The sequence below is a fragment of the Bos grunniens genome, chromosome 14 (genome assembly GCF_055505025.1).
Source record: "Bos grunniens cultivar Pamir isolate PY7600 chromosome 14, Bosgru_T2T1.0, whole genome shotgun sequence".
Taxonomy (NCBI): Eukaryota; Metazoa; Chordata; class Mammalia; order Artiodactyla; family Bovidae; genus Bos; species Bos grunniens.
The window spans coordinates 62,779,894-62,807,045 of NC_141178.1; the positions used below are offsets into that span (position 1 = coordinate 62,779,894).

General features: G+C 42.4%; 1 protein-coding gene and 1 long non-coding RNA gene across 4 annotated transcripts; both read right to left on the reverse strand.

The window, feature by feature from the left end:
- Nucleotides 1-409: 409 nt before the first annotated feature.
- On the reverse strand, nucleotides 410-2,957 carry LOC147359535 (uncharacterized). Its single transcript, XR_015140874.1, has 2 exons — nucleotides 2,745-2,957; nucleotides 410-1,106 (listed from the first exon to the last, which is right to left on the reverse strand). It is a non-coding gene; the product is annotated as an uncharacterized LOC147359535 (long non-coding RNA).
- A 2,407-nt stretch (nucleotides 2,958-5,364) lies between these two features.
- On the reverse strand, nucleotides 5,365-25,246 carry UBE2V2 (ubiquitin conjugating enzyme E2 V2). Of its 3 annotated transcripts, none has more exons than XM_086337005.1 (4): nucleotides 25,204-25,246; nucleotides 11,829-11,977; nucleotides 7,402-7,527; nucleotides 5,365-6,246 (listed from the first exon to the last, which is right to left on the reverse strand). In XM_086337005.1, exons 1-4 carry the CDS (start codon nucleotides 25,217-25,219, stop codon nucleotides 6,100-6,102), a joined length of 438 nt encoding a protein of 145 aa, XP_086193131.1. In that variant the 5' UTR covers nucleotides 25,220-25,246; the 3' UTR covers nucleotides 5,365-6,099. The 3 variants fall into 3 exon arrangements, with proteins under 3 accessions (XP_086193131.1, XP_086193132.1, XP_086193130.1); XM_086337006.1 differs by having other exon boundaries at nucleotides 25,107-25,246; XM_086337004.1 differs by lacking the exon at nucleotides 25,204-25,246 and adding an exon at nucleotides 13,852-16,032.
- Between the last annotated feature and the right edge of the window lie 1,906 nt (nucleotides 25,247-27,152).

Below are 27,152 nucleotides of genomic sequence, written 5' to 3' on the forward strand. Positions count from 1 at the left end.
GCTCAGCTTAGAACCTCATGGTTGACAGCGCTAGGGCTAGGGTTAGGGCTAGGGCTAGCCTAGGGCTGTCAGTGAGGAGCTCCAGGGGAGGCCCACAGGCCTCATCACTCACTCCATCACCAGGGCTGACTATAACTGGCAGAGGCCTGTAACATCCATAGCACCGTCTACCTTTATGTCTTCACCAGGACTCAACACAGGGAGGGCTGGAAAACACACCCCAGCCTGTCTGCTGAACAAAACTCAGTAAAATCTGCATCACATAAAAAGTAACCTAGTTTCTGGCAGATATGTCAATAATTTTTAATCTAAATAAATAATTCCAACATTTCTTTGTAGCCAAGTACATTGGTTTCAAAAATGTATTTCTAATAATCTTAAATATCTCAAATAAGAAAACACATTTTGATTTATAGTTTCAAAAAATATACGTTGGAGATTTTTTAATTCAAATAATATTAAATTATTGGAATACATTTATAAATATTATTAAAATCTTATTACTATGATGGGCGACTTAGAACTCTCAGAAGCAAATAAAGCAAAAACATCACACACAAGGATTCAGCTCAGGGGAGGGCCTGTGCTTCTGGTGGGCCAGTGAGGTGTGTGCCCCCACGTAAGAGACGAATACATGCCCTCCCATGTTGTGTGTCAAACAGGACAAGAGTGACAGGGAGAAGACCTGCAGACCAAGGTGGCAGCGAAGGTGCGAGAGGACCCAGGTAATGAGGGGAAGGGGTAAACAAAGGGCACAGGCAAGAAGGAGCCACGCACAGCAGATGGTGTGAGCTGCCGCTCACAGTGTTAGTCGCTCAGTCGTGTCTGACTCTTTGGGACCCCATGGACAGCCTGCCAGGCTCCTCCGTCCATGGGATCTCCCAGGCAAAAATACTGGAGTGGGTTGCCATTTCCTTCTCCAGGGATCAAACCCCGGTCTCCTGCATTGCAGGTGGATTCTTTACCATCGGAGCCACCAAGGAAGCCCCATCACGAGTCTTCTTTAAGTCTGTGCTGAGAGATGACGTGCAGAGAGCACATCCAGGATGATCCGAGGAGCAGCTGAGAGAACGGATCCACCTTACATGACGGAGCACAGGAACGGGCTGACGAGAGGGAGACACAGAGACCACAGGTGAGGGGGACTACCAGAGAGCCACTGATGACAGACTCACAGAGGGAGGGGCCATGTTCACCTGCAGTTTGCTTTCTAAACCAATAAACGCATTCAGCACCTCGCAGCACTAAGCATGGGGAATCGCAGCACTTAGCTCTAATATACAAGGGATTAAACCGTTATCACCCAGATTTAAAACAATGTTACTAATAGATCAACTTATCGACCATCACCAATCACAGATTATGTTTATGTCTACAGAGGGCCATGAACACAGCAGAGTGAGTGTCACGGTCATTCTTGAGAACCAGGGTTTAAAACAACTATGGTCTCAAAGTGGAAGCCAAAAAGTCAGGAGTTCTAGTTCTCTGGTAAAGAACAGCACAGAGGGGGACTTAATGCAGAAGTGTGTGTGTATCAAATGAAGGTCAGACAACAGAAAAAAGGTTTTTTTGTACCAGTATGGCAAGAGAAAAAAAGATAAAGAGAAACAAAAAAAAACTAAGGTCTAGCAGCACATAGTATAGACATGACAACAACAGAAAGCCAAGGAGAGACAACAATATTTACATTTCAAGTAGAGATTAATTCAATAAAACATTTTCAGTATTAAAGTCTTTTACATTTTAATTACTCTGTAACTTTTATCATTTTATTGGGCTTTATAATTTTATAGGACTAAGAAGTATATACATTTGCATTAACACAGTTTTATGCATTAAACAATATTTTAACAAAAATAATTCAAGACAATATTGAGTCCAAAAGAATTATTTTTTTCCTTAAGGAAGTCCACACGTTACTCAAGGTAAAGAAACCCAGGCAATTAGATACTGCACTTTTCTTGTGAACTCAATTTTTTCACTTGGGTATTCAGATGATTTTTTCAATTATAGCAGTAAAAAGATAATCTATGTTAGTGGATATAATCTGAACGTCTGTCAATCACTACTTATCTGGGCAACCTGGCTTAAGAAGCAGTCAGACATTTCTCTTTATCAATTATCAACTGTGGAGAGAATCTACTCTTCTCTCATGTTAAGGACAAACTACACAGGCCATAAGACTCCGCCCTGTGTAATACAGCGTTCACAATGACCAGGTTTGTTGACTGAAAGACAGTGAGTCTTCAGACCCAAAAACATGACCGTAAGTACTGTACCAACTTTACATTCTAATGCAGGTGTCATGTCAAAACCTCACTTTACGTTAGATGGTTAATCTTCAGATTACTTGGTAAAGTTATCTACTGTTAAGTGCCTGTTAAAAAAAAAAAAACTATTAGATACAGGAAAACTATCCACTTAGTAGTTAGCAGTGTTTCCCCATAACTTCTGAACAATATTTAATTACTCAAGTGCAGTGAACAAACAACGCAAAGTTTCACTCTCAACGTATCCAACAGTCAGCTTCTTTACTGCCCACAGGTTTCTGACTTCAGCTGGCTCCTCAGTGTCAATAATTAGCCCTCCTTTGAAGGTGGAATATTAACTTCACTTTATAATGTTTTGGCTGCCAAAATCTCAGACGTCAGCAGCTGTTCTTATGGAACAAAGACAAGATGAAGGGATTCACAGGAAGTCTACATCTGGAGCAGAGGGGTCAGTGCCCAGTCCTGACACACTACCTGGTCAGTCACCACTGGAGGGAGGACAATTCCTGGACTCTAAGAAGTGAAATCCATCTGGCTTTAATCACCGACTTCACAAATGAACTTGAAGATAAAATCTTGTACAGATCTTCAGACTGCATGTGAAAATGAGATGGAGCAGATCTTTAGGGAATCTTTAGTGAGACTGTCCTATTAAAGATGTAAACTCCAAAAAAAAAAAAAAAAAGATGTAAACTCCATGGGCAATCTCTTCAGATCCAGTGATTTTTTTTTTTTTAATGACATACTCACTCCATGAGTTCCTCAAACTCCCTTACTTCACAGGATGATGATTTTGACTTGTCATTTATTTTCTGTCATCAAATACCTTCAATACTTTTGTCTTCAGAAAATACTTGTAGTGTACCTTTTCTTTTCTGTTCTCTTACTATACTTATAAAATAACCAACATTTTCAGTATGACCCATAACAACATTTCCATCTATAGTTTAATAACCTCAGAGGCATATTAATTTAGCATAAAAGACATTCTATTTCCATATACTTCCTGCTTTTCAATAAAAACAGTACTGGAAAGGAATTAACTGCTAATGCTACCAATCCTGTAACATACTGTATCCACTGCTTTTCATGTTTCTATTTTTATATACAAAATATATACACTTCCCAAAATCTCAGGAGCTGGACTCTTTTTGTGACTATAACCAAAAGCCAACCAAGTTGTTACTGGAAAATCATACTGGTACTTCATAGTTTTCTGGTAGAAAAGTGAAATCAGTACCTTTTAGATCCTTCCCAGCAATTAATTATACTATAATGCTACACATATGCATCTAAAAAATATAAAAGGAAATCTGGGGGGAAAAAACCTGTTAAGTAACTCGCCAATCCTGTAACTCATGACACCAGACTGTAGCACACATACTTCTGATATGAGAGCATGGCCGTGTGCCCATCAGAAAGAACACAACTTTGACCAAAGCCAACAATTCACAAGGCTCCTTCCAGAGCCGCCCGCTCCACCACGCCCACGTCACCACACACCACATCTAGAATGGAAAACACATTGATATTTTCCAACTGTGTCCTCTAAAATTTCAAAACAACTGAATTTCATGTGTATTTATCAATAACAATATATACTTAGTGGAAACTATTTAAGTCAATGAATCAGTATTAAGTAATCCAGACTATAAACTATATGCAAGTCAAACCAATTCTCCACACACTTACTCAAATTTGAAGTGTAAATTCCTTTAAAGAGATTTAAAATAATTTTTTTCTATTTTATACTCAAAAGATCAAACACCACTGACTACCTGTAACAAAAGTTTATGTTCCAAAATCCTGAAAAGTCACACATAAACCTGCAACAACAAATGCCTTTAAAGTACTAGAAAAAATATTTTTTAAATAAGGGATTCTGAAAATTAGTAATTAAAACCATTCAAGAATAACACTGACCTAACAGGACAAACACTTTACTTTTGCAATTTTTATTAATATATGATCATCCCCGAGGGTCTTACCTGCTAGCCTTTCAAAGGCAATGCACACCTTGGGGGGGAAGAGGAGGGGAGGCCTTCACAACACTGGATGTGGGGAAATGAGAGAAGACAAGAGGTCAAGGTGCCCAGGTGATCAGCCCACTTATGTGGAAACAACAAACAGCATTCAGGTGGTTATTGGCGACCACGTGGGATAGGACACACTCTCCCTATGAAAGGGGCCACTACACACCAATCCAGACCATCAGGAACCACCACTCTCACACAGGATGTCAGTGGGATTCCACTTAATCGCAACCAGTTAAAATTTTTAAAGAATGTATGCCAAGGTAACAGTCCATTTCAAACCCATTTTAACAAAGTACACACGCACTAGTACGTATGTATACATTCTCTACGTGTCACTTTAAACATCTTTGCTATTTCAAGTCATACTGAGATTAGTAAATTTAGATACAGTGCTGCTAACTTTAATGTATTCTGGCCAAGAAAAGGTAGCTCAGAGTTTTAACTCTGAATGCACTTGATAAAAACACGCCAGTGGTTGTTTGAGAAATAAGTTCTTATTACACGACCACCTGTCTATTTTCTTCAGAAAACACAACTCTTAAGAAGGAAGGATTTTCAACAAAGTAGTACACCCAAGTGCTAGGAGATGAAAAACAGCGACCCAAAGCCTCAAGTCACTGTGGTCAAAGCAGAGCAAAAGCGAACTTTCAATTCAGAATTACACAGCTGCCAGAGTTAAGGGTAAGTGGACAAAATTAATCCCAGTCAGTACTAAGAGCACTGGGAGCAGATACTATGAAGAAAACGAGAATGTATATTTGGATAATCTGTAATCTAAATTTTATAAAAACTGCTAGAACTCAGACATCTCTTTTAATAATATTTCTAGTGAAATCAAGTTGAAAACATAATACCTGGGATTATTCTTCCTAACAAGAAATTAAAGCCTAATAGGAAATCTGTACTCTGAAATACTCTGCAAATTCCAATTTGCAAGAAGTATACCATACGGGATAAATAATGAGAGATGTGTATAGATGAACAGCTACAAGAATTCCAATTTTTGCAATCTCAGCAAGTTACTGTACACACACATCAATATAACAGAAATGGCACCGTTTCTGAAGACACATTCCACATTTTATTTACAATTTAAGACTAACTTTAATCTCCAAATCACATATCCATACACCTAATTCCTTTTTGATTTCATTTAAACGTAAATGCATGGTCTGTCCAACAAAGACTGTAAACAAATATTTACCACATCTGTTACATGGAACACACAGGAACAGCTTGTAACAGAAATTCATCCACCTCCCCCACAACATTTTTTATTATAAATACAGGTATCAAAACAATCCTGAACATATTTTTGATACTACTAGTAGTCAGCACCCATACCGCTTCAAAAATGAACACACTTTGTGACAATATTCATTGTACCTGCTACTTTAGACAATTTCAACTGAAGCTCTTTCTCTAAGCAAGATGATGGAGCACACCACTCGAGTTTCCTTCTCGGCTTTCTCGTCAGAAACACACCTGCCTGCACAGCCAGCCGACACTTCTTGCTGTGCTCTCACCTGCAAACCTGAGCTCCAGTGAGGACTCCAGGTGCGTGCTTAAGTGGTGGTGCCTTAACAAGAAAAGACTGCTGAATTTTCTTCCTGTTACCTGAAAACATAATGGGTGTACATATATTAAATATATTCTTACAAACGTCCAGGTCATGTTTACCAGCTGGAATTATCTTACTTTAATGTGTGGGTATTTTGCATTGTGATATTTAATCAAGACATTAACATGAGTAGAAGGTTGCTGATTTAAGACAAGTTTGAGATCCACTAAAATTAATTGTTGTATGTTTGTCCTTCTGGTGGCTGTGGAAGCTTCATATTTTCTTTGGACATCATTAGACGTCTTAGCTCTTGAAGTACAACTTTAATGCTATATGAATTTTGCCATTTTGCTAACACTGGTATGCTTCGTGCATCCACCTGAAAGGAGGGGAAAAAGTACAATTAACTGCGAAGTTTAAAGTACTTGGGCACCAATTTACTAGATGTAGTTTAATAAGAAGGGCTTTCAAAATCCAGTCGGCACTATTTTCACAAAAGCAAACATTATAAAACCACAGGTCCACACAATACTTAGGGCCACAATCCAAGGCCTGAGCAGTTACTCACACCAGGGATCAGCAGACAGCGGTAACCCTGACTTCTGCTTTCAGATCCCACTCCAGCGTGCTCTTTGCACTGTGCTGAACTCATCTTCCACTGGGGGAGATGGACAGGCTGGGGCTACAGCCCCTTCGAAGCCTCAGCCACAGGTACCTGCCGTCGCCTGGCCTATCTGGCAGCTCCCTGGAAACTTGCCCACTGAGGACCACCTATTCCCTGACCACCTCCTCTCCACCCTGGTACCTGTCAAAAATAACCAGTGTCCAATGTGTAACACCAGAGACACAGACTACTATGTAGGAAATAGAGGCACCACGGATGTGTGGTACAGCACAGGGAAAGATAATCATGATTTTGCAATAACTTTAAATGGAGTATAACTTATAAAACTACTGAATCACTATATTGTACATATGAAATAAATATAATATTGTAAATCAACTATACTTCAATAAAAAATACAATTTTTTAAAAATTAAAGAAAAAACTGTTTTAATAGTTCTACTGCCTGAAGCGGCAAGAGGGCAAGCAGGAAGGGGACCAAAGATGCCACAGGAAATGCTGGGAAAGGAGATGTCCAGTGAGGCTACAAAGTCCCATACACACCCGAGGGTCCAGGAGACACACACGTGTGCAAGGCTGCACACAGGCTTCAAAGCCTGAGAAAGCAATAAACTCTCACCTATGGCTGACCCTGATCAACATACAGACATTTTGATTATGCACCATAACCAAGCAGAATTTATCCAGGAAGTGCAAGGTTGGCTCAACATACAAAAATCAATGTAACACCCCATATTAACAGACACAAAACAGCTTCTGACAAAATCCAACACCTTTCATAATAAAAATACTCAACTAATTAGGATTATCAACCCAATAAACAGCTTCCACTTGCTTCTCTGTTTTTTAATGTTCTCCTGACTATAAACTTATAAGTTGTGTAAAAATAAAATAACTACTTTAACTTACCATTCCACTGGAATTATTTATTCCATTCATATTAATTTTGGTTACAAATCTAACTGATGGAGGAGCTTCTGGGTATTTAGGTCCACATTCTACTTTCAGGCTATATATTCTGTTTTCATAATTTGTCTGGAAGGCAGAAATAATAACAACAATTTTCAAGTGCTAATAAATCGGAAAAGCACAAGATAAATGTACTTAATATTGCCACGTGTGTGACTAAGAATTTACTTTTCAACAAATTTATTTGATCTATATGCTTAGCAAAAATACAGTTAGTATGCAATTAAAACAAGAAAATAAAACAAATGAAAGTGACAAATTTAATACCTGTTGATTCTTGTATAAATCTGTAAAAAAAGAAGCTGACCATCTATGGATCTCAGTCACCCCAACGGATCCACCGCTTTCTCTCTCATAGTAAGAGATCTCCCAGTGGAGGTGGATCTCGGGTGTTAATAACCATGGTTTAAAAGGTATACAACAATCTTGTACATATATTAATAAATGTTTCATTATTTTTAAAAAGTAAACAGCTATATAAAACTCATCTAAGTTTAACAGCAAGCATATATTAACAGTATGCCCAGGACCCAGAAAGGCTTAAAAAGAACTAAAAAGGTCAAGGAGACACCTGTCTGTTGCTCTCCACTCACACGCATACCAGCCTCTCTAGAACTTGCAGTAAAAGTATAATAATTAGATAACCAACAAGGACCCCACTGTACAGCACAGCGAACTATACTCAGTATTTTGTGATAATCTTTAAGGGAAAATAATCTGAAATAAAAATAGACACATATGTAGATAAAACTGAATCACTCTGCTGTACACCTGAAACTAAGACAACACTGTAAATCAACTACAAGAAAAAGAAAACAAAAAAAGGCCCTGAAAAATCTCATACTCTTAAAAATACTCAAAGTACATGGAAACAATCAGAATTCTCATACTTTGCTAGGAATAGGGAATGGTATAACTACTGTGGAAAAAATACGGCATTTTTTCCTATGCATTTCACTAGACACATTCAACTCTCCTTCCCTAACTCCCCTGCTGCTGCTGCTGCTAAGTCGCTTCAGTCGTGTCCGACTCTGTGCAACCCCACAGACAGCAGCCCACCAGGCTCCCCCGTCCCTGGGATTCTCCAGGCAAGAACACTGGAGTGGGTTGCCATTTCCTTCTCTGATGCATCAAAGTAAAAAGTGAAAGTGAAGCTCAGTCGTGTCCAACTCTTAGCGACCCCACGAACTGCAGCCTACCAGGCTCCTCTGTCCATGGGATTTTCCAGGCAAGAGTACTGGAGTGGGGTACCATTGCCTTCTCCTCCTAACTCCCCTACTACGCAGCAATTCCAACCCTAGGCATTTTTGATCCAAGAGAAATGGAAACAAACCTATGTTCACAAGATGACGTATAATCACAGCAGCTTTATTTGCAATAACCAGAGAGAACCATGATCAGGGGAAGTGACAAGCACACTGTGGCATATCCCCACCATAATAAAAAGAAACAAACCACTACGCAGCGCACGGATGAAACAACGTAGGTGAACCTGAGGCGCACCCAGTCAAAAGGAGCAGGCCTCTCGGTACATACGCTACACGATTCCACTTACACCAAGTTCTCTGACGGGCAAAATACTCTAGGGCGTCAGAAGTAGTGACCGGGTCAGCTCTGGGGTGGAGGAGGGGCAAGGGACTCTCTAGGGTGATAGAAACAGTCTGTATCTCGACACAGGTGCAGGTAACAAGATACACCTTTTGAAAGTCATGGTAAGACCTATGCAAATTATAAAAGTTTTTCAGTTAAAAACAAACAAACAAACTCTAAACTAGCCTACAATGCTTAAAATTAAATATCCTAACTTTTGATACCCTGGATTAATTTCATCATCACTGGATTTTAAATTAAGAGCCAAGCCTTTCTGTTACCTAACAAAAGAGTAAAGAAGAGAATAGTAAGTAAAAGGAACTACTATTCAAGAACTATATACTAGAGTCAGATACTCTCCTATTGCCTAATTATTAATTCATTTAATTCTCAAAACTTCTAAAGTGATATGGTACTTCACTTACATAAAAGTAAACTTTGAAAAATTACTAAATCTCTAATGCTAAAAATTTAACAAACATGGAAAAACAAAACTGCTAATTATATAAATCCAAATAAATACTGGAATAATATAAAGCAACCAGGGATCTTAATAACATAAAAAAACAAGCAACAACTAACCAAGTAATAGAATGTTAAGGTAGCAATTTTCACATTACCCTAAAGCTGGGACAAAACTGTTCTAAATCTGGTACCCTACAAAGAAAAAACAACCAAGATGAGATGCCAACTCCTGCAAATTTAATTAAAAGGCAGCTGAACGAATGCTGGAACCACAAGCCCTCATCCAGCCCCCCAGCTCAGCAAGGGGGCTGAAGCCTGGCTGGAGGACAGGGTCCACTCAGGCTGCGCCCTCCTGCACCACAAGAGGGGGAGGAGCTCCAAGTCGACCACCACAGAAAGCGGCAGGAGGCACACCTGTCTCTGAAACCCTGCCAGCTGGCCCACCCCCATGTTACCCTACAACAGCCAGGCCCCCAGTGGGCACAGCCGGACACAGGGGCTTCCTGTGGCTCAATGACACCAGGGAACAGCCAGTGTGGGGGTCCTGTGGATGACCGGAACTGGGAGAGAGATATCTGCAAACTAGGTTATGGGGCTGAGGGTCTTACTTTACATAAACTCCAACACTCTTCAAGTTCCCTCAGAGGAACAAATGGGATAAAACTCAAATCTAAGTAATTTCAGGACTTCCTGGTGGCTCAGTGGTAAAGAATCTGCCTGCCAATGCAGAAGACGTGGGTTTGAGCCCTGATACGGGAAGATCCCACATGCCGCGGAGCAATTAAGTTCGCGTGCCGCAACTATTGAGCCTACGCGCTGCAACCACTGAGTCCTAGAGCTGTGCTCCACAAGAGAAGCCACTGCAATGGGAAGCCCGAGCACCAGAGCTAGAAAGTAGCCACCACTCACCACAACCAGAAAAGCCGATGCAGCTGTGAAGATGCAGCACAGCCAAAAATAAATAATTAAAAAAGAAAAAATCTAAGTAATTCTGAAAGCATACTCCACTCAGTTCAGACTGTCCAATCTTCAAGTCATTCATTAAGTAAGAATGCTCAAAAGTTATAAGCACTTACTTTTACCAAACAGACCATGGTGATACTGTTCACAGGTAGTGAAAAAATCAAGGTTTTCATTACAAAAACTGAGTTACAAAACGACAAGAATTTTAACCATCAGCATTTTATTTCCTTCCTTACATGTCTAATGGAAAAATCAGAGCAGTGGAGGAAGAGAGAACTTGTTAGTTTAGGAGAGTGCATGAATTCTACAAAGGAATACTAGAAAACGGTAAACAAACATTTGTCTGAAGTTATCAACGCTAATTACCTGACCATTTTTCTTTTATAAAAATAAAAAAATCTAAATTCTACCCAACAGCAAAATAGTTGAAATAGTCCCATTACAGGTAGCAAACAGTACACAAAACCAAAGACTAAAAAGAAACTTAAAATTTGTGTTCTTTCTAACAAAGTCAAAGGTCATACAAAACCTATTTAAAAGACTTGCTGCAGGGGCATGCAGCAAATGCGGCCTTTGAGTGAGGAATGCAAGGTACAAAAAAATTTCCCAATCTAAAATAGATTTTGAGTAAAAATAAAAAGTCACGAACTTGAGAAAGACCTAAAATTAAAACAATAGGTCTGTGGCCAACACTAGGAAACATGCAAGAATCAGCCTTTCTGACATACTTTATAGGTGAAGACATTGAAGCCAGAACATTTCCAAGGCCAATCAACCGTCACTGGCCAACAGCAATGTGCAGTCAACACAAACCAGTTTGGGAACCCTGTTGATACACACTGGCGGTTAGCAGCATGTTACCTCACGGCACGCTGTTCGCTCTTCCCAAATACCCCTCCGCTCCACGCCTCACCTTTTCCACTCTCTACCTGGAATGCTGTCCATCCCCATCTCACCTTCTGAAATCCTACCAGCCAGTCCTTTAGGCACTCCAAAGGCAACTTCCTCCACTGTCCAGCCTTCCTCAATTATTCCAGCTAGAAGAGACATATTCCACAGTCCCACAGTGGGCTCGCTCTGCCACATTCAGTCTGTCGTCTGCATTCATGCCTTCTCCTCTACTGAATCGCAAACACTTTGACAGCAATGATCACACCAGTCTTCCCGCCCTCCAACTCCTCCAGAAAATCCAGCATCAACAAATGTACAAAAAATAAGTAAAAAGTCACGAACTGTTTCACTTAAAGTTATCTTAACTATTTACTTTAATATTAATAACATAAAATAAAATGCATACTTGAAAGTTACAGTAAATATTCATAGGAAATAAATGTAATGTATGCACTGACCCGTGGTGGCCCAATGATCATGCCTGTCCACCTTGTGAGTGTCATGTCTTCATCATCTTCCAGGCCCCAGCTGACCGTACCGTCGCCCACTCCTTTCTGTCCTTCTTCAAGTTCTTCCAACAAACGAAAATTACGAGGAACTTTAACACCTATACAAAAGGAAGCCAATGTAAGTAGCTCATAATTATAAGGGCTACACACAATCAAATTCAGCTTTTCCCAAATTAACCGTTAAAAATTATTTACCAAAAAGACAAAATTCTCTAAAAAGTCTTCTGCCCCAGGAAATGCTCAATCTAATAATAATAACTCTTCAAAATGAAAAAGCTACAGACAGCATTGTTCCAAACATAACAGCAGCACAGAACATGTATAACAACACCTAACCAGTTTTACAGTGATGTACATCAATCATAGGGGAATCATTACAAGTGATTATTTTCCCATAATTGAGATTTCTGCCAAGAACAATGTATCAGGTAAACAGGCATGACCAGAAAGTCCATAAAAGTGTCACTGCATTAGCACATATTCTCCAGTGATCTGTAAAAAAGAGAACTACGTTCCATTTGTAAAAATGCACTAAAAGGCACTACTTTCTAGAATGCTGACCCCACCCTTGGTCCTCAACCAGTCTGCTGGCTGCCTAATAACCACAGCATCCTGCCTCCACTGTGAGCAGGTCCGCTGCTGGAGAGCCAGTCTCCTGGTGGGTAATTCCCTATGACATATCCGTCCCACCCTGGCCCAACCCAGCAACACTTTCATAGCCCTTCTCACACGTCCACTTCTGAACCCTTTAGACCTCATCACTCTATTTCTCAAATCTTAATAAAAAATCTTCCCCTCTGCCCAGAACCCCAGCCTTTCACAGTCCCCACCCCCTCATTCTCACTGAACCTAGTTTTGCCACCATCACCATCCTGACCTCCAACCCCTGGAACCAGCAGGGCTGGTGATACAGCATGTGACTTGATCACAGCCTCTCTCAGGATCACTGGCCTGGCCTCTCCAGAGGATGGACCCTGTGGTCTTGCGAGCTCTCAACAGCATCCAGCCTGAAAACTCCCCAGCCCCACTGTGCAAGTTCTGAGAAAAACCAAGACCCCTCCGCTGGCTCTGGAGCACTGCCTCCCTCCCTCCCTTCCCACTCTCAGAAGCAAGCACACACAATTACGAGACAGGAAAAAAACAGTGACATCTCTTTTAAGGCAACTGTCATTCTGCATAACTTATCTCTCCTGCCGAAACTAAAACATCTCTTTCAGGGTTTCCCTCGTTGCTCAGTGGTAAAGAATCCTCCTGCCAATGCAAGAGACACGGGTTCAATCCCTGGTCCAGGAAGATCCCACATGCCGCAGAGCAACTAAAACATCTCTTTCAGTTACTGATTCATAGTAGTCCTTCTGGACAAATAATGAAAAGCCAATAAATATTGTAACTTAGAAATAGTAGCCACTTTATGTACTGTGCTTCATAAAAAGTGCTTTAAAATTCTGGGCCACAGAAACATGGATATGTCAGAAACCACAAAACAAGAGTAAGCATTATTACAACTATAATAACTATTAATAACCATTTGCTTAGTGTACCCTCTGCACTAAATAAACTATCCCATTGGATCCTAAAAGCACCCATTTTACAGTTGTGGAAACTGCAGTTTGAAGGAGTTAAATGACCTACTCAAGGTCACATAGTTTTAAGTGGCAACTGTTGCTGCTGTTGTACTAAGTTATGTCAGCCCCAGTATTAACGCCCAGTTTCCAGACCGAAGTCACTCTCAAGCGTTAGGTTCTCCAGGCAGCACCGTGGGCGCAGACCCGACCTCCAACCGGCCCAGCCGGCTCCCAGTGCTGCTGCCTCTCGGGCAGGGCCTCTTGCAGGTTCCTCATCTGTGAAAGGGAAGCCACCGTGGTTTCCACTTCACAGAGCCTCTATAAGGTGATCGGTCTCAAACAGGATAAACTGACTCTCATCATTTTAGTGTTCATATTAAGAAAAATTACATAAATCTTCCACTCACCTTGACCTATGTTTTGTGAGAATTCAAGCTCTCTGCAGTCCAAAAGAATGACCCAGAAGGGGTCCCTGAGCCGAGAGTGTCTATAAACACACATTGTGCTCGCACCCTGAAACAACAGCCACTCTGTCAGAATCTCCACCATCCGTCGCTCCTGAGCTGCTCTTTAAAGGAATATGAAAGGAGCCTGATCACCCTCACCATCTAAGAAATCATTACCCAAGAAAAATTCTAAATTTGTGTGTAATTTCCTTTCCTCCCTTTCAAAAACAATTCAGTCAGGAGAGCTTTATAAGCATCCAAAACTACAAAGTAAAAAATGTAAAAATGTTTCTTTATGTAAGTGCCATAAAAGCAATAAACCGAGTGACTGCTAAACTTCTCACCATTTCTCAAAGCAGCATTTTGAGAAAATAATTCTAAGATTACCGGCAATGGTAACATTTAAAGGGTTACAGCAGCTAAGGTTGTTCTGTTTTTTTTTTTTTTTTAAAGTATAAGACTCAAACAAATATCAGTAAGCTCTATTTTCAAACTGAGGCCTGGTGTACTCTGGCTTCGTTTCTCCCCACCACTAATGTCTGTAAAGAGAACGCACCACAAGGTGGGGCTGTGCGGCTGTGAATGCTGCAGGATGTGCGTCAGCTGCCCTCTGATGGCTGGCCATCTCGGAGCCCTTTCCTGACTTCCACTTGCCTTTATCCTGTGTGTGTCTATGTGTGCGTGGTGGTGGTACTATCCTTATTTAATAGTTTTAAATATTTTAAGTCCTTAGTCTGAGATCTTCATTAAAGGAAAAAACAAAACGGCCCATATACATGATATGAGTTCCAAAGGCCAACCTCTTAGCCACAACTCTCACTGCCTGGGAAAACAAGAATTAAACCCTAAAGACCATCCGCCAGACTGACAAACAAATGTTAACTCTGGCAACACCTGGTTTGACAAAGATATGGAGATGAAGGCTCTTCCACTGCTGAAGGTGGAATAAACTGGCACAACTACTTCAAGAGGAAACTGGTAACATTTACAGAGATGCTGGCACCAGGCTAGAGAAAGGCAGGAACGCTCATGTACTGTGATTTCTAACCGTGAAAATTTAGAAACAATCCAGACATAACATAGCATAACCCATGACACAATGATATTGCAATTAAAATGAAAGAATCAGAGCTACAAGTATCAATTAATGCTAAAATTTTAAAACATTGTTTAATGAGTGCACAGTTTCAGTTTTATGGCTGCACAACAAAGTGAATATGCAATATTGCTGAACTGTACAGAGGAAGTTAGGACAGTACACTGTATATTACATACACTTCACCATAATCACAAAGAGAAATAAACAGAAAAGCCATATAACAACAGACCTTTATACTGTTCTGAGTACATACATATCTAGCAAGAGTATAAAAATACTTGTGAAACAGACTCCAAAGTCAGAATACTGATCACCTCTGGGCAAAGAAGAAGTGGCCTAGTACTTGGAAGGATGCAGGTTACGTCTTAGTTTCTCAAAAAAAAACAAAACAATCTGAAGCAAGAAAAACTTAGCACCATTTGGGAGAGCTGGGCGAGGGTGGGAGGGGGTGTAACATGTGTACTTACCCATTTTCTTGTGTTTTAAATCTTTTGTCTCAACAGAAAAGGAAAAACAGTATCCAAAAAAGGAGAGAGGGAACTGCAGGCAATGTTTGGGGACAGCAGCTGAGGATAAATGAGCAAAGAGCCAGAAACTGTCAGGAGGGACAGGTGTGCTTGCAAATTCAGACTTAACCTTTGGTGACAAGGACCCAGGGCGGGATTGAAACCCAGACTTTAAGGATGGGGAGGCAGGGTACAGTATCAGCTGTGATGAAAGAGGAATCAGGGAAAAAACACCACATGCCTCCACTAAGGAAAACGTGGTACATTTTATTGTAATTCTGTGATTTTGTCATCTGACAACCAAAGCTAAACATCGAGTACGAGCTAGGGACTGTGCGAGGCCGCCCTGCCCTCATGGAGCACACAGCATACCACGGCAGCAAGACAAGGAAAACCAGGCACAGGAGAAGCACCGAGACAACCAAGGCAACGGGCATGTTCCATAAGGCAGGGGATCTGCTCTACCACAAAAGCAGAGAGCTGCATACTCTGACGTCAAATATGGAGCTAAAACTCACAGGCGATGACGTCCAAGCTTTGCCCGCTCCACCCCAGCTCAATGACCAATATGTGCAAGCCTCCTTCTGGAGGGAGTCCACTGGACTGGGCAGAAAGGAGAACTCCTGTCCCCAGTCTCTGCCCCTCACCTCTATCCCCAGGTTCAGAATCCCTGCAGAACCACAGTATTCCCAAAGCTCCTCCCAGGTTTAGGACCCTGGAATTCTATCTGAAGGAGTTTCAGAACAAGAGACATGACTCGAAGAAGTTTAAAAAACACAAATGCAAAGGGGAAAAAGTAACAAAAATAAGGTGAAAGTCGCTCAGTTGTGTCCAACTCTTTGCGACCCCATGGACTATACAGTTCATGGAATTCTCTAGGCCAGAATACTGGAGTGGGTGGCCTTTCTATTCTACAGGGGATCTTTCCAACCCAGGGATCAAACGAACCCAGGCCTCAACCCAGGGATCAAACGAACCCAGGCCTCTTGCATTGCAGATGGACTTTTTTACCAGCTGAGCCATAAGGGAAGGCCAAGAATACTGGAGTGGGTAGCCTACCCCTTCTCCAGCGGATCATCCAGACCCAGGAAGTGAACCGGGGTCTCTGTATTGCGGATTCCTTACAAACTGAGCTATAAGGGAAAATTTTTAAGTTGATTTTTAAACAACTAAAACCCTATGTCAATAACCAGCTGCACTTAAGTAGTAATTGGATAATATATTTCACAGGTGTGAAATACAAATGATAATTGAACAACAAAAATATGCAGATAAAAAAATCATATTATTATTAGACCCCCATCAAAAAATAAAATTAACACCATGGTAAACACAATGCCGGCAAGACAGTGGAAAAACTCATTTATCCACCTCAACACATCACTGAAAACTGAATACACCTTGCTGAAGGGGTAAACTGACAAACCATCGCAAGAATTCTTAAATATTCATGCACACTGACTTAAAATCCCACTGAGTGAAATTCGCCCCCAAGAACAAAGCACGAGGAGGCAGGCAGCCTCCAGCACAGAGTCAGCTGCGAACAGCTTCTGCAGGCTCCAGGCTGGGCCCCTCCCGGCCCCCCGGAATCTGGGCTGGCCTTGCCACTTGTTCTGGTAGAACGCGACGCTAGTGCGGTTCTGGGACCAGCCTTGTTAGAGCCCTGGTACCCTCTGTTTGGTCTTTCAAAAGCCAACTACCATTTAAGTTCTGACTCCCAGACACTACTGGGATGCAAGTAAGTCCAAACACGACGCCTAGACTGCCCACATGGACAAGAAACAAGGCCCTGGGCAAAGGCCAAGCCCGTCGTCAGGCGAAGGGAGACAACCAGGCCCAGCCAGTCAACCCCCAAATCATAAGAAGAAACCCCTGTCTGAAGCCATATATCCATTTAAGATATTAAAATCTGTCTTAGAATTGATGAACTATAGTAAATAAAAATAAATCTGAAAAAATTTCAACTCAACAGTGTACCTGTGAAGCATCTGAATTTACCTTCAATCACCAGGAAGACAGACCTCTGCATTACAGGGTTTGTGAAGAACCTGGAACCAAGGTGTGGAGGCTGCACTACATACAGCAGAGGGTGAATCACGCTACTGGTACAGGTTACAGCCAAAACCACTCTGCCCCCAGCCACTGCCCAAATTCTGGAACTCTTCTCACATCCCACATGCGATATACTAACCCAGGGAAGGAAGAAAACAAGCAGCTTCATGTGTTTATTTAATGAATGCACCCAAACACAAAATATCCTTAGTACTGTTTCATTTCAGAAAAGTAAGCTCAAAACAAAATTTATGAGTAAAACATTATAATACACTAAGGAGGAAAGCTGGATTTTACTTGTGCCATTTGTCTTTTCATCATTAAAATCACTTACACAGAAACTGGACCGTAAGTAATGCCGAGTGCCAGAGGCGCTCAATAAACCCGGGGTGCGTTTCCGGCAGATGCTTACTGTCCACCTCTCTGTCCACACTTAAGGGCCTGTCCTGTAAGAAGTGCTGCTGGTGGAGGACACAGACTCCTTTGCCTAGCATCTTGGCAGAGATGGCAAGCGAGGACAACCACGGAAGCAGACGCATTCAAATGCAGTAAGCTGTCCCAAAAGATTTGCTTGAACACACTATTGGTATCTCCGTGGAACAGACAAGCCAGTGAGAACAGAGTGACTCAATGTTCTCCAGGAGAGCTGCCAGCACTGTTTACTTCAGAGCTAAGGAGGAATGCCTCCCTCAGAAGACACGGGGGTGGAGGGTGGTCAGGCCGCCTCTGGTCCCTCCCTAGCAGAGGCTTCTAAGGGGATCGAGGGCTGGCACACTCTCCCCTGACAGAGACCACTTCCAGGAACACAACTGCTCGCCTGGGACTCCCGGGAGCTGCAGCTAGAAACAAAGGAGCGATCCTGCCAAGTCGCTGCCGGTAGGTAAACACTTCAGAAAATTAAAAACTTCTCAATAACTTAAGTATATCCTCTCAGGAAACAACCACTTCTATCAATACTGGTTAGTCAACCATAACTGATAACTGAGGGAGCAGGTGACACTACCATGAAAAACAAACAGTAAACCAAGCTATGCGCTCTTGGTCCTTTTCAACAGCATTCCAGACACTAGGCTGAAAAAATCTTTGCATGACTATATACCTACAAAGAATAAACTGCTTGGAGCATTGCCTGTTACCTGGCTGTATTTCTCTTTGCTGCTGCTGCTAAGTCGCTTCAGTCGTGTCCGACTCTGTGCGACCCCATAGACGGCAGCCCATCAGGCTCTCCCGTCCCTGGGATTCTCCAGGCAAGAACACTGGAGTGGGTTGCCATTTCCTTCTCCAATGCATGAAAGTGAAAAGTGAAAGTGAAGTCGCTCAGTCGTGTCCGACTCCCAGTGACCCCATGGACTGCAGCCTACCAGGCTCCTCTGTCCATGGGATTTGCCAAGAAAGAGTACTGGAGTGGGGTGCCATTGCCTTCTCTCTCTAATGTAACCTTAAACCTCACACCTGGCAAGGCAGGGTTTAGACTCCTGCCCTCTGTCAGATGGTAATCATGTGCAGTAATCACAACCAGACCATCACTGAGAACTCACATATACCAACATGATGTTTTTAAAACAGAGTCAAACAATGAAGCACATATCAAAAGCCAGACTTCCCATCTTAATAAAGTAGAAAAAATAAATTGGACTTTATAAAAATTTACAACTCTGAGGTTTCAAAGGACGCCATCAAGAAGGTAAAAGAAAATACAAACACATAGCTAACGAACTTGTATCCAGAATATAGAAAGAACTCTTACTACTCAACAATAAAAAGACAGTCAACACAATTTTTTAAACATGGATAAGCCTATGAGAAGGCAATGGCACCCCCACTCCAGTACTCTTGCCTGGAAAATCCCATGGATGGAGGAGCCTGGTAGGCTGCAGTCCATGGGGTCGCTAAGAGTCGGACACGACTGAGCGACTTCACTTTCACTTTTCACTTTCATACATTGGAGAAGGAAATGGCAACCCACTCCAGTGTTCTTGCCTGGAGAATCCCAGGGATGGGGGAGCCTGGTGGACTGCCGTCTATGGGGTTGCACAGAGTCGGACACGACTGAAGCGACTTAGCAGCTTAGCAAGCCAGAAATGAGCCCACACTTACATGAGCAGTTAATCTACAACGGAGACAAGAATATACAAAGGAGCAAAGACAGTGACTTCAATAAATGGTGCTGAAGAACTGGACAGCAATATGGCCTTGAATCATACTAGACTACTCCCTTATACCATCTAAAGAAATACACTCAAAACTGATCAGACTTAAATGTAAGACCTGATGCCTTAAAACTCCTAGAAGACACAGGGAGCACGCTCTCTGACATCAGTTTTAGCAATAATTTTCTGGATCTGTCTACTCAGGCAAGGGGGAAAAAAAGCAAAAATAAACAAAATGAGACTACATCAACTAAAAGCTTCAGCACAGCAAAGGAAATTATCAACAAAAGAAAAAGGAAGCTTATGGAATGGAAGAAGACATTTGCAAACACTGAATCTGACAAGCAGTTAATACCCAAAATATACAAAGAACTCATACAATTCAACATTAAAAACAAACAAACAAGAAAACTGGATTTTAAAAAGTGGGCAGAGGATTTGAACAGGACATTTTCCCAAAGAAGACACACAGATGGCCAACAAGCGCATGAAAAGATGATGCTCAACGTCACTAATCATCTGGGAAATGCAAATGAAAACCACAATGAGATACCACCTCACACCCGTCAGAATGGCTGTCATCACAAAGACAACAAATAACAAGTCAGCAAGAATGTGAAGAAAAGGGAACCCTTGTGCACTGCTCATGGGAATGTAAATTGGTGCAGCCACCATGTAAAACAGTATACAGCTTCCTCAAAAAGTTAAAAATAGAACTACCATACAATTTAGCAATTCTACTCCTGGGTATTTAATGGAAGAGAACAAAAACGCTATTTTAAAAAGATACACACGCCCTCATGTTTATTGCAGCATCATGTACAATAGCCAAGATGTGGAAGCAACCTAGGTTCCCATCAATACATGAATGACTGAAGAAAATGTGGCAGGCATGCACACACACCGCAACACTACTCAGCCATAAAAAAGAGTGAAATGAAATGTTGCCATTGCAACATGGATGGACCTAGATAGTATTATGCCATGTGAAATCAGCTTCTCCAAGCGAGGCTTCAACAGTATAATTAGAACCGGACATGGAACAACACACTGGTTCCAAATTGGGAAAGGAGTATGTTAAGGCTGTATGTTGTCACCCTGCTTATTTAACTTAAATGCAGAGTACATAATGCAAAATGCCGGGCTGGATGGAGCACAAGCTGGAATCAAGATTGCCAGGAGAAATATCAATAACCTCAGATATGCAGATGATACCACCCTTATGGCAGAAAGTGAAGAAGAACTAAAGAGCCTCTTGATGAAAGTGAAAGAGGAGTGTGAAAAGTTGGCTTAAAATTCAACATTCAGAAAACGAAGATCATGGCGTCTGGTCCCATCGTTTCATGGCAAATAGATGGGGAAACAGTGGAAAACAGTGACAGACTTTATTTTGGGGGCTCCAAAATCATTGCAGATGGTGACTGCAGCCATGAAATTAAGACACTCGCTCCTTGGAAGAAAACTATGACCAACCTAGACAGCATACTAAAATGCAGAGATATTACGTTGCCAACAAAGGTCCATCTAGTCAAAGCTATGGTTTTTCCAGTGGTCATGTGTGGATGTGAGAGTTGGACTACAAAGAAAGCTGAGTGCAGAAGAATTGATGCTTTTGAACTGTGGTGTTGGAGAAAACTCTTGAGAGTCCCTTGGACTGCAAGGAGATCAAATGAGTCAATCCTATAGGAAATCAGTCCTGAATATTCATTGGAAGGACTGATTCTGAAGCTGAAGCTCCAATCTTTGGCCACCTGATGTGAAGAACTAACTCACTGGAAAAGACCCTGATCCTGGGAAAGACTGAAGGCAGGACAGGGGACAACAGAAGATGAGATGGTTGGATGGCATCACCAACTTGATGGACAGGAGTTTGAGCAAGCTCTGGGAGTTGGTGATGGACAGGGAAGCCTGGTGTGCTGCAGTCCACGGGGTCGCAAAGAGTCAGACATGACTGAGCAACTGAACTGACTGACGTGAAATAAGCCACACAGAAAAAGACAGATGCTGTATGATTTCATTTATAGGCAGCAACCAAGTTTACAGAATACAGTGTGATACAGAAGAGGCACCAAAGAAGCTGAAATCAAGAAACTAGTTTGGAATCAACATCGAGCTAAATAATCTTGGGAAACTCACTTTATATCTATATATTCACTGTTCATCTATAAAATGAACTTGGCTAGAGCCTAGATGATTCATAATGTACTTTCTATGAGAACTATTATTCCAGTGTATGTAAGCACCTATACAAAGCCCTAAGAATTTCTTCCCTTCTGTGGTCTGAAATTTTGCTGAGTTACAACTTAAACTGAAAATAACATCCACTTTAACACAAGTCAGCAGAGACCTTGTAAACAAGAACACACTCCTGAATCCAGTCTTGCAGTGCCATCTCATAGTATCTCAAAGATCTTATAAATATATTGGCTCTTTACAAACAGTCAACTACTTTTAAAACAAACTTTTAAATGCCGGGTTTCATTTCATTTATTCTGTTATATCAATTTTGAAGCTTGGTGTCAAAAAGCTCCCTAAATACTTGCTAAGTAGATGTCTCCACATATGGGCAATCTCTGCTTTTCATGGTTTCCATGTGTGACTTTCAGTTACCATGATTTAAACGTCAATCCCCCAACAAGAGGGTTTAGACTCTAGTCTCCAGGGCACACACACTAGGAATAAGCGCAGAGTACACATGGCTGCTACTCTTCTGTCCACAAGACCAACAAGAGAACTCGGACTCCAGTCTCCAGGGCACACACACTATGAGTAAACGCAGAGAGTCCACAAGTCACTATGTGAGTAACTGCCGAGCAATCCCAACCAGCGGCCACATGCCACATCTCTCAGTCTGCAGGTGATGGTTCACCACACAGCTTACTCAATTCACAGACAACAAAGCCTGTAGTAGAGCTTCCTCCTTGCGATTAAATTTTTGAATCACACATACTAAATATACTAACAAATTTCTATTCTGTAGAGTCGTGCCCTATGAAATTATCTTGATTCCCAGAGATGACTGTCTCTTGGGAAAGGGAAACCTAGCCAGTGGAGTCTCCACCACAGTCCTACTTCCATCCATGAGAAACACTTGACAGTCTGAGACAAGGAACCTGCAGAGAGAAGAGAAGTATGAAAGCCACTCTCAAGTCTCAAAGGAAGTAAGAGTCTTCATTTCAGGACTACTCCAAATTCACAATTCCAGACTAAGCAAGACACCTGAATTCTGATCTGGACTCTAGTGCTAACCAACTATGTAAAAGCTTATACTTCCTTAGGCCTCAGTCTTCTCAACTGCAAAACAAGAGAACCAAGTGGTATGGCTAAGTATTTTCCAGCTTAGAGGTCTCAGTCTAATTAGTACTAAGTCGCTTCAGTCATGTCTGACTGTGTGTGATCCTATGAATTGTAGCCTGCCAGGCTCCTTTGTCCATGGGATTCTCCAGGCAAGAATACCAGAATGGGTTGCCATGCCCTCCTCCACGGATTCTTCCAGACCCAGGGATCGAACTGAGTCTCTTATGTCTCCTGCATTGACAGGCAGAGTCTCTACCACTAGCGGCCCCCTAGGAAGTCCCAAGTCTAATTAAAATTCTTCCCAATTCTTCTTCTTAGTAACAGCAAGTGTAAAAGTATATGACTTAAATAATACATGTTAAAATAAAATGCTTTAAATAAGATTTTAAAAAATCTGTCGGTGTTTTTTCTTTTTGGATGGTCAAACAGTTATTCTTACATTAATTTGGCTTAAATAAAAAACACATACAGTTTTTTTCCATCTAGTTCATCTATTTTAAATTTCAAACTTTATCATATTTATTTCACAAACAGGTACTGTTTCCCTCCCTTGCTACCAAGAAGCAAGCAATACTAAAGTATAACTAAGCGAAAATGTAATTTAAAAATAGTTATTTACAAAACATAGTCTAAAACTGCTTCTGCACTCCTCTCTCCCCATGCTGGATGATACTGTCAAGGTTACAAAACACAGAAGAGGAATAATCTGATATTGACCAAGGCAATCTTCAGCAACAGTGTCAAAACAAGTTTCAGGGTCTAAGAAAACATCAATTAATAGTCTAACAGTTATTCTTCCTAATTATGCTAAGATTTCAAAACTCATAAACATAAAATTAGTGTAAATGTAACAACTGGAATGCTGAAATATAAACTATAAAACTCAAGCTTCAGATGTACAACAAAATATACTAATAATCTCTCAGCAACTTCTTTATAATTCCTTCCAAAAATGACTTAAATGTTACCAAGAAGTTTCTGTCATTAATATAACCTAATCATTGGTTTTTTCAAAATATTTCCACACTCTTTCATATGTAAAATGGTACAGGGGAGAAAAACTGTATTTAAAAAATGAAATCTACAAAATGAAAACTATCAAGTTAAAATACACCATTTTATTACTAATTTTTCAAGAACCTAAAGATAGGATGCACAAGTCTTAAAAAAGACATGGCCCCATTCATGAGCACACTCGATTTCAAATAGCAAGGACAACAGCAGAGTCTCAACTCTAAAACGTCACTTTTTAAATCACCTATGTTTTACCTCTTAGCTCTGACCCTAAGCTTGAAATAGTTCCGCAATGCTAAAATCGTTAAACAGCTTATCCTGACACCTGCACGGAACAGAGACACAAAAGACGCAATTTTCCATTAAAAGGTAGCTAGAAAGGTACTACCTTGAAAGTACCAATCGCAACACACAATAAAGTATTCCACTTAACGAAAATTCGTGCAATGATGGCAAGAAATACAAAACCACACTGTTCTCTAGTCTGGTTTCAATAACGATCAGAAAAACGAAAGACCACACGTACTAAGATTTTAGATTAATACAGCTTTCAACATTTTTAACATTTTTAAATAGTCAGATTTCTAAAACCTCAGTGTTAACATTTAATTTCAAAATCTGTGCTTACAGGAAACCAAAATTGTATTCAGTAGGAGAGAGGAGTTGCAAAGCTAATATAAGAAGTCGTTTTTTCTTCAATGAGCGTTCACCTCGCTCGTTGCTTTTACTTAGTCGGCACCGCAGTTATGCATTCACGGGAAAGACAGACAACACGCATTCAGTCAGGTAAGAATGGGCCCTCCGCCCACGTTAGGGCGAGCCGGAGGATCCGACTCGCTCCATCCACGACCCCCACACGAGCCATCGCGCGCCGAGGTGGACAGCGGGCCGCCCCAGACTCCTCTCCTCGCTCCCGCATCACCCGCGAGACCCCGCCAGCCGAATCCTGCACCGTCTGCCGGACCCCCAGCGAGCCCGGCCCAGCCCAGCCCCCCGGCGCGCAGCCGACGCGGGGCACGACCGCCGCCCCGACGGTCGCCAGGACCCTCCCTGCTCCGCCTGCGCTACGCAGGAAGTCCGGCGGTCGAGGGGCCGTACTGTGGCTTCTCTCACACAACCAGGCCGGTCGCCAGATGCAAGATGAGACGCCGCGCGGGTCGGGGTGGAAAAGCAGGTAGCCGGGCAAGGAACCGACCTGTGGAGACCGCCATCTTCTCCTGCAGCCCGACGCACCGCTCAGACGCACGCGACGTCCGCGCCACTTCCGGGAGCGCCACCGCCCGCCCCGCGGCTTCCGGCTCCCGGCTCCCTCTCCTCGGCTTCCGGTGTGTCACCGCGGGCCGGCCCCCGGCTTCCGACTTCCTGAGACGCAGCCGCTAACTCTGAGGGAAAGGTTGAAGGCTAAGATCATGGAACAGACTTGAGTCAGTCAACAAGAAAAAGCAAGAGCGTGAGGCGAGAATGCTCTGTGAGGGGCTAGTGCTCCGGGAGCTCCCGCCGGCGCCAACATCACAGGCGTGCCTCGAAGTAGGCGCGCGGGCGCCCCCCAGAGGGCTGTCCTCTGTCTGGGAGAGGGTGGCGTCTGTGTTGAGGTACACCAAGTGTTTGTGGAAATGAGGCCCTGACCGGGGCGTTGACGGTTCTGCAGAAAATGATTCAAGGAGTGACAGAATGGTTAAAGAGACCTTAGAATTAAGCCGCCGTATTCATATTTTCTTTTGAGATAGGCCTCCTGGAGAAACATGATTAAAGTCTCTGTGACTCTAGAAAGTTCTTTCCGTTTCTGAGTGATTAGGGAGCATGACTCCGTCCGGCGGGCTGAGGTGCCCACGGGGCTTGGGCGGCCACTGGCACGGGGCGGTTCCCGGCCGTGACAGCCAGGACGACCCCCGAGGATACGACTTTCCTGGGGCACGCCGATCTCTCCCTCCCCGCGGCCCGAGCTCCAGCCCCAGTGGAACTTGTTCTGCGCAGGGCGGTGGTCCCTGCTGGGTGGACCTCTTCTTTCCATCCTGTGCACTCATTTACCCATGCCTTAGCACGACCGAGGCTTGGGGAGAAGACAGGCTCTAGTCTTAGTTCTGAACGTTTAGTGTCAGCTGCTGCTTCTTCCCAATTGGTCCCAGCTACCCCCCTAATGTGAAGTGACACTGCTGGGCGCTCTGTTACTTTTCACTCTGGTGGAAAACTATCGTGGCTCCCCGCTTGGCTTTCCTGTCTTGTTCTTTATAATCCTCTCGCCTTGTGTGTGCGCTGTTTACTGACCAGCTTCCATCGAATAAAATAACAGAAGCGTGGGGAGGTGGGGTGGCGGAGGTAATCACTTCGGAGATTTTGTTTTAGAAGACTAGATGGCCGGGAATTCCCTGCAGTCCAGTGGTTAGTACTCAGCTCTTTCACTGCCAGGGGCCCTTGGTTGGAACCTTGGTAAGGGAACTAAGAGAACTAAGATCCCACAGCCCTGGTCTGGGCCAAAAAAAATTAGATTGCATGCATTGCTGTCCCTTGCTCCAGTCCTCCCTTTGAGGGAAGCCAGCTGTCAGTTACGACAGCTGCCTTATAGAGAAGCCCGCATGGCAAGGAATTGAGATCAGCCTCTGGTCAATAAACTTGACAATGTGAGGAGCTCAGTTCAACAGCCTGAGGAGCTGAATCTTGTCAACAAACACGGCTTGAGCTTTAAAGCAGATCCTTCCCAGTCAGGTCTTCAGCCTGCCCCAACATCTTGATGGCTACTCTGCTAGAGACCTTGAGACAGAGGAACCCATCTGGTCACCCCATTCCTGACCCTTAAAAATTGAGATAACAAATGTTTAGTGTTTTGAGCAAGGACATTTTGGGATAATATGCAGCAATAGGAAACTAATACACTCTTAATAGTAGCCAAGATATGGAAGCAACCTAAGTGTCCATCAACAGATGAATGGATAAAAATGCAGAATATGTGTGCAATGGAATATTACTCACCCTTTTAAAAGAATGACATTATGGGACTTTCCTGGTGGGCCAGTGGTTAAGAATCCACCTTCTAATTCAGGAGATGCAGTTCAATCTCTGGTGAGGGAACTAAGATCTTACATGTCGACGGGCAACTAAGCCTTGAGCTGCAAGTACTGAGCTCACGTGCTCTAGAGCCCCTGTGCC

Coding starts and splice junctions, on each gene's coding strand:
- UBE2V2 (XM_086337004.1), bottom strand. CDS start 13,993: ATGGTGGAGATTCTGACAGAGTGGCTGTTGTTTCAGGGTGCGAGCACA. Junction 11,978..13,851: donor CTCACAAAACATAGGTCAAG/GTGAGTGGAAGA, acceptor CCTTTTGTATAG/GTGTTAAAGTTCCTCGTAAT. Junction 6,247..7,401: donor TAAATAATTCCAGTGGAATG/GTAAGTTAAAGT, acceptor CCCTCCTTTCAG/GTGGATGCACGAAGCATACC.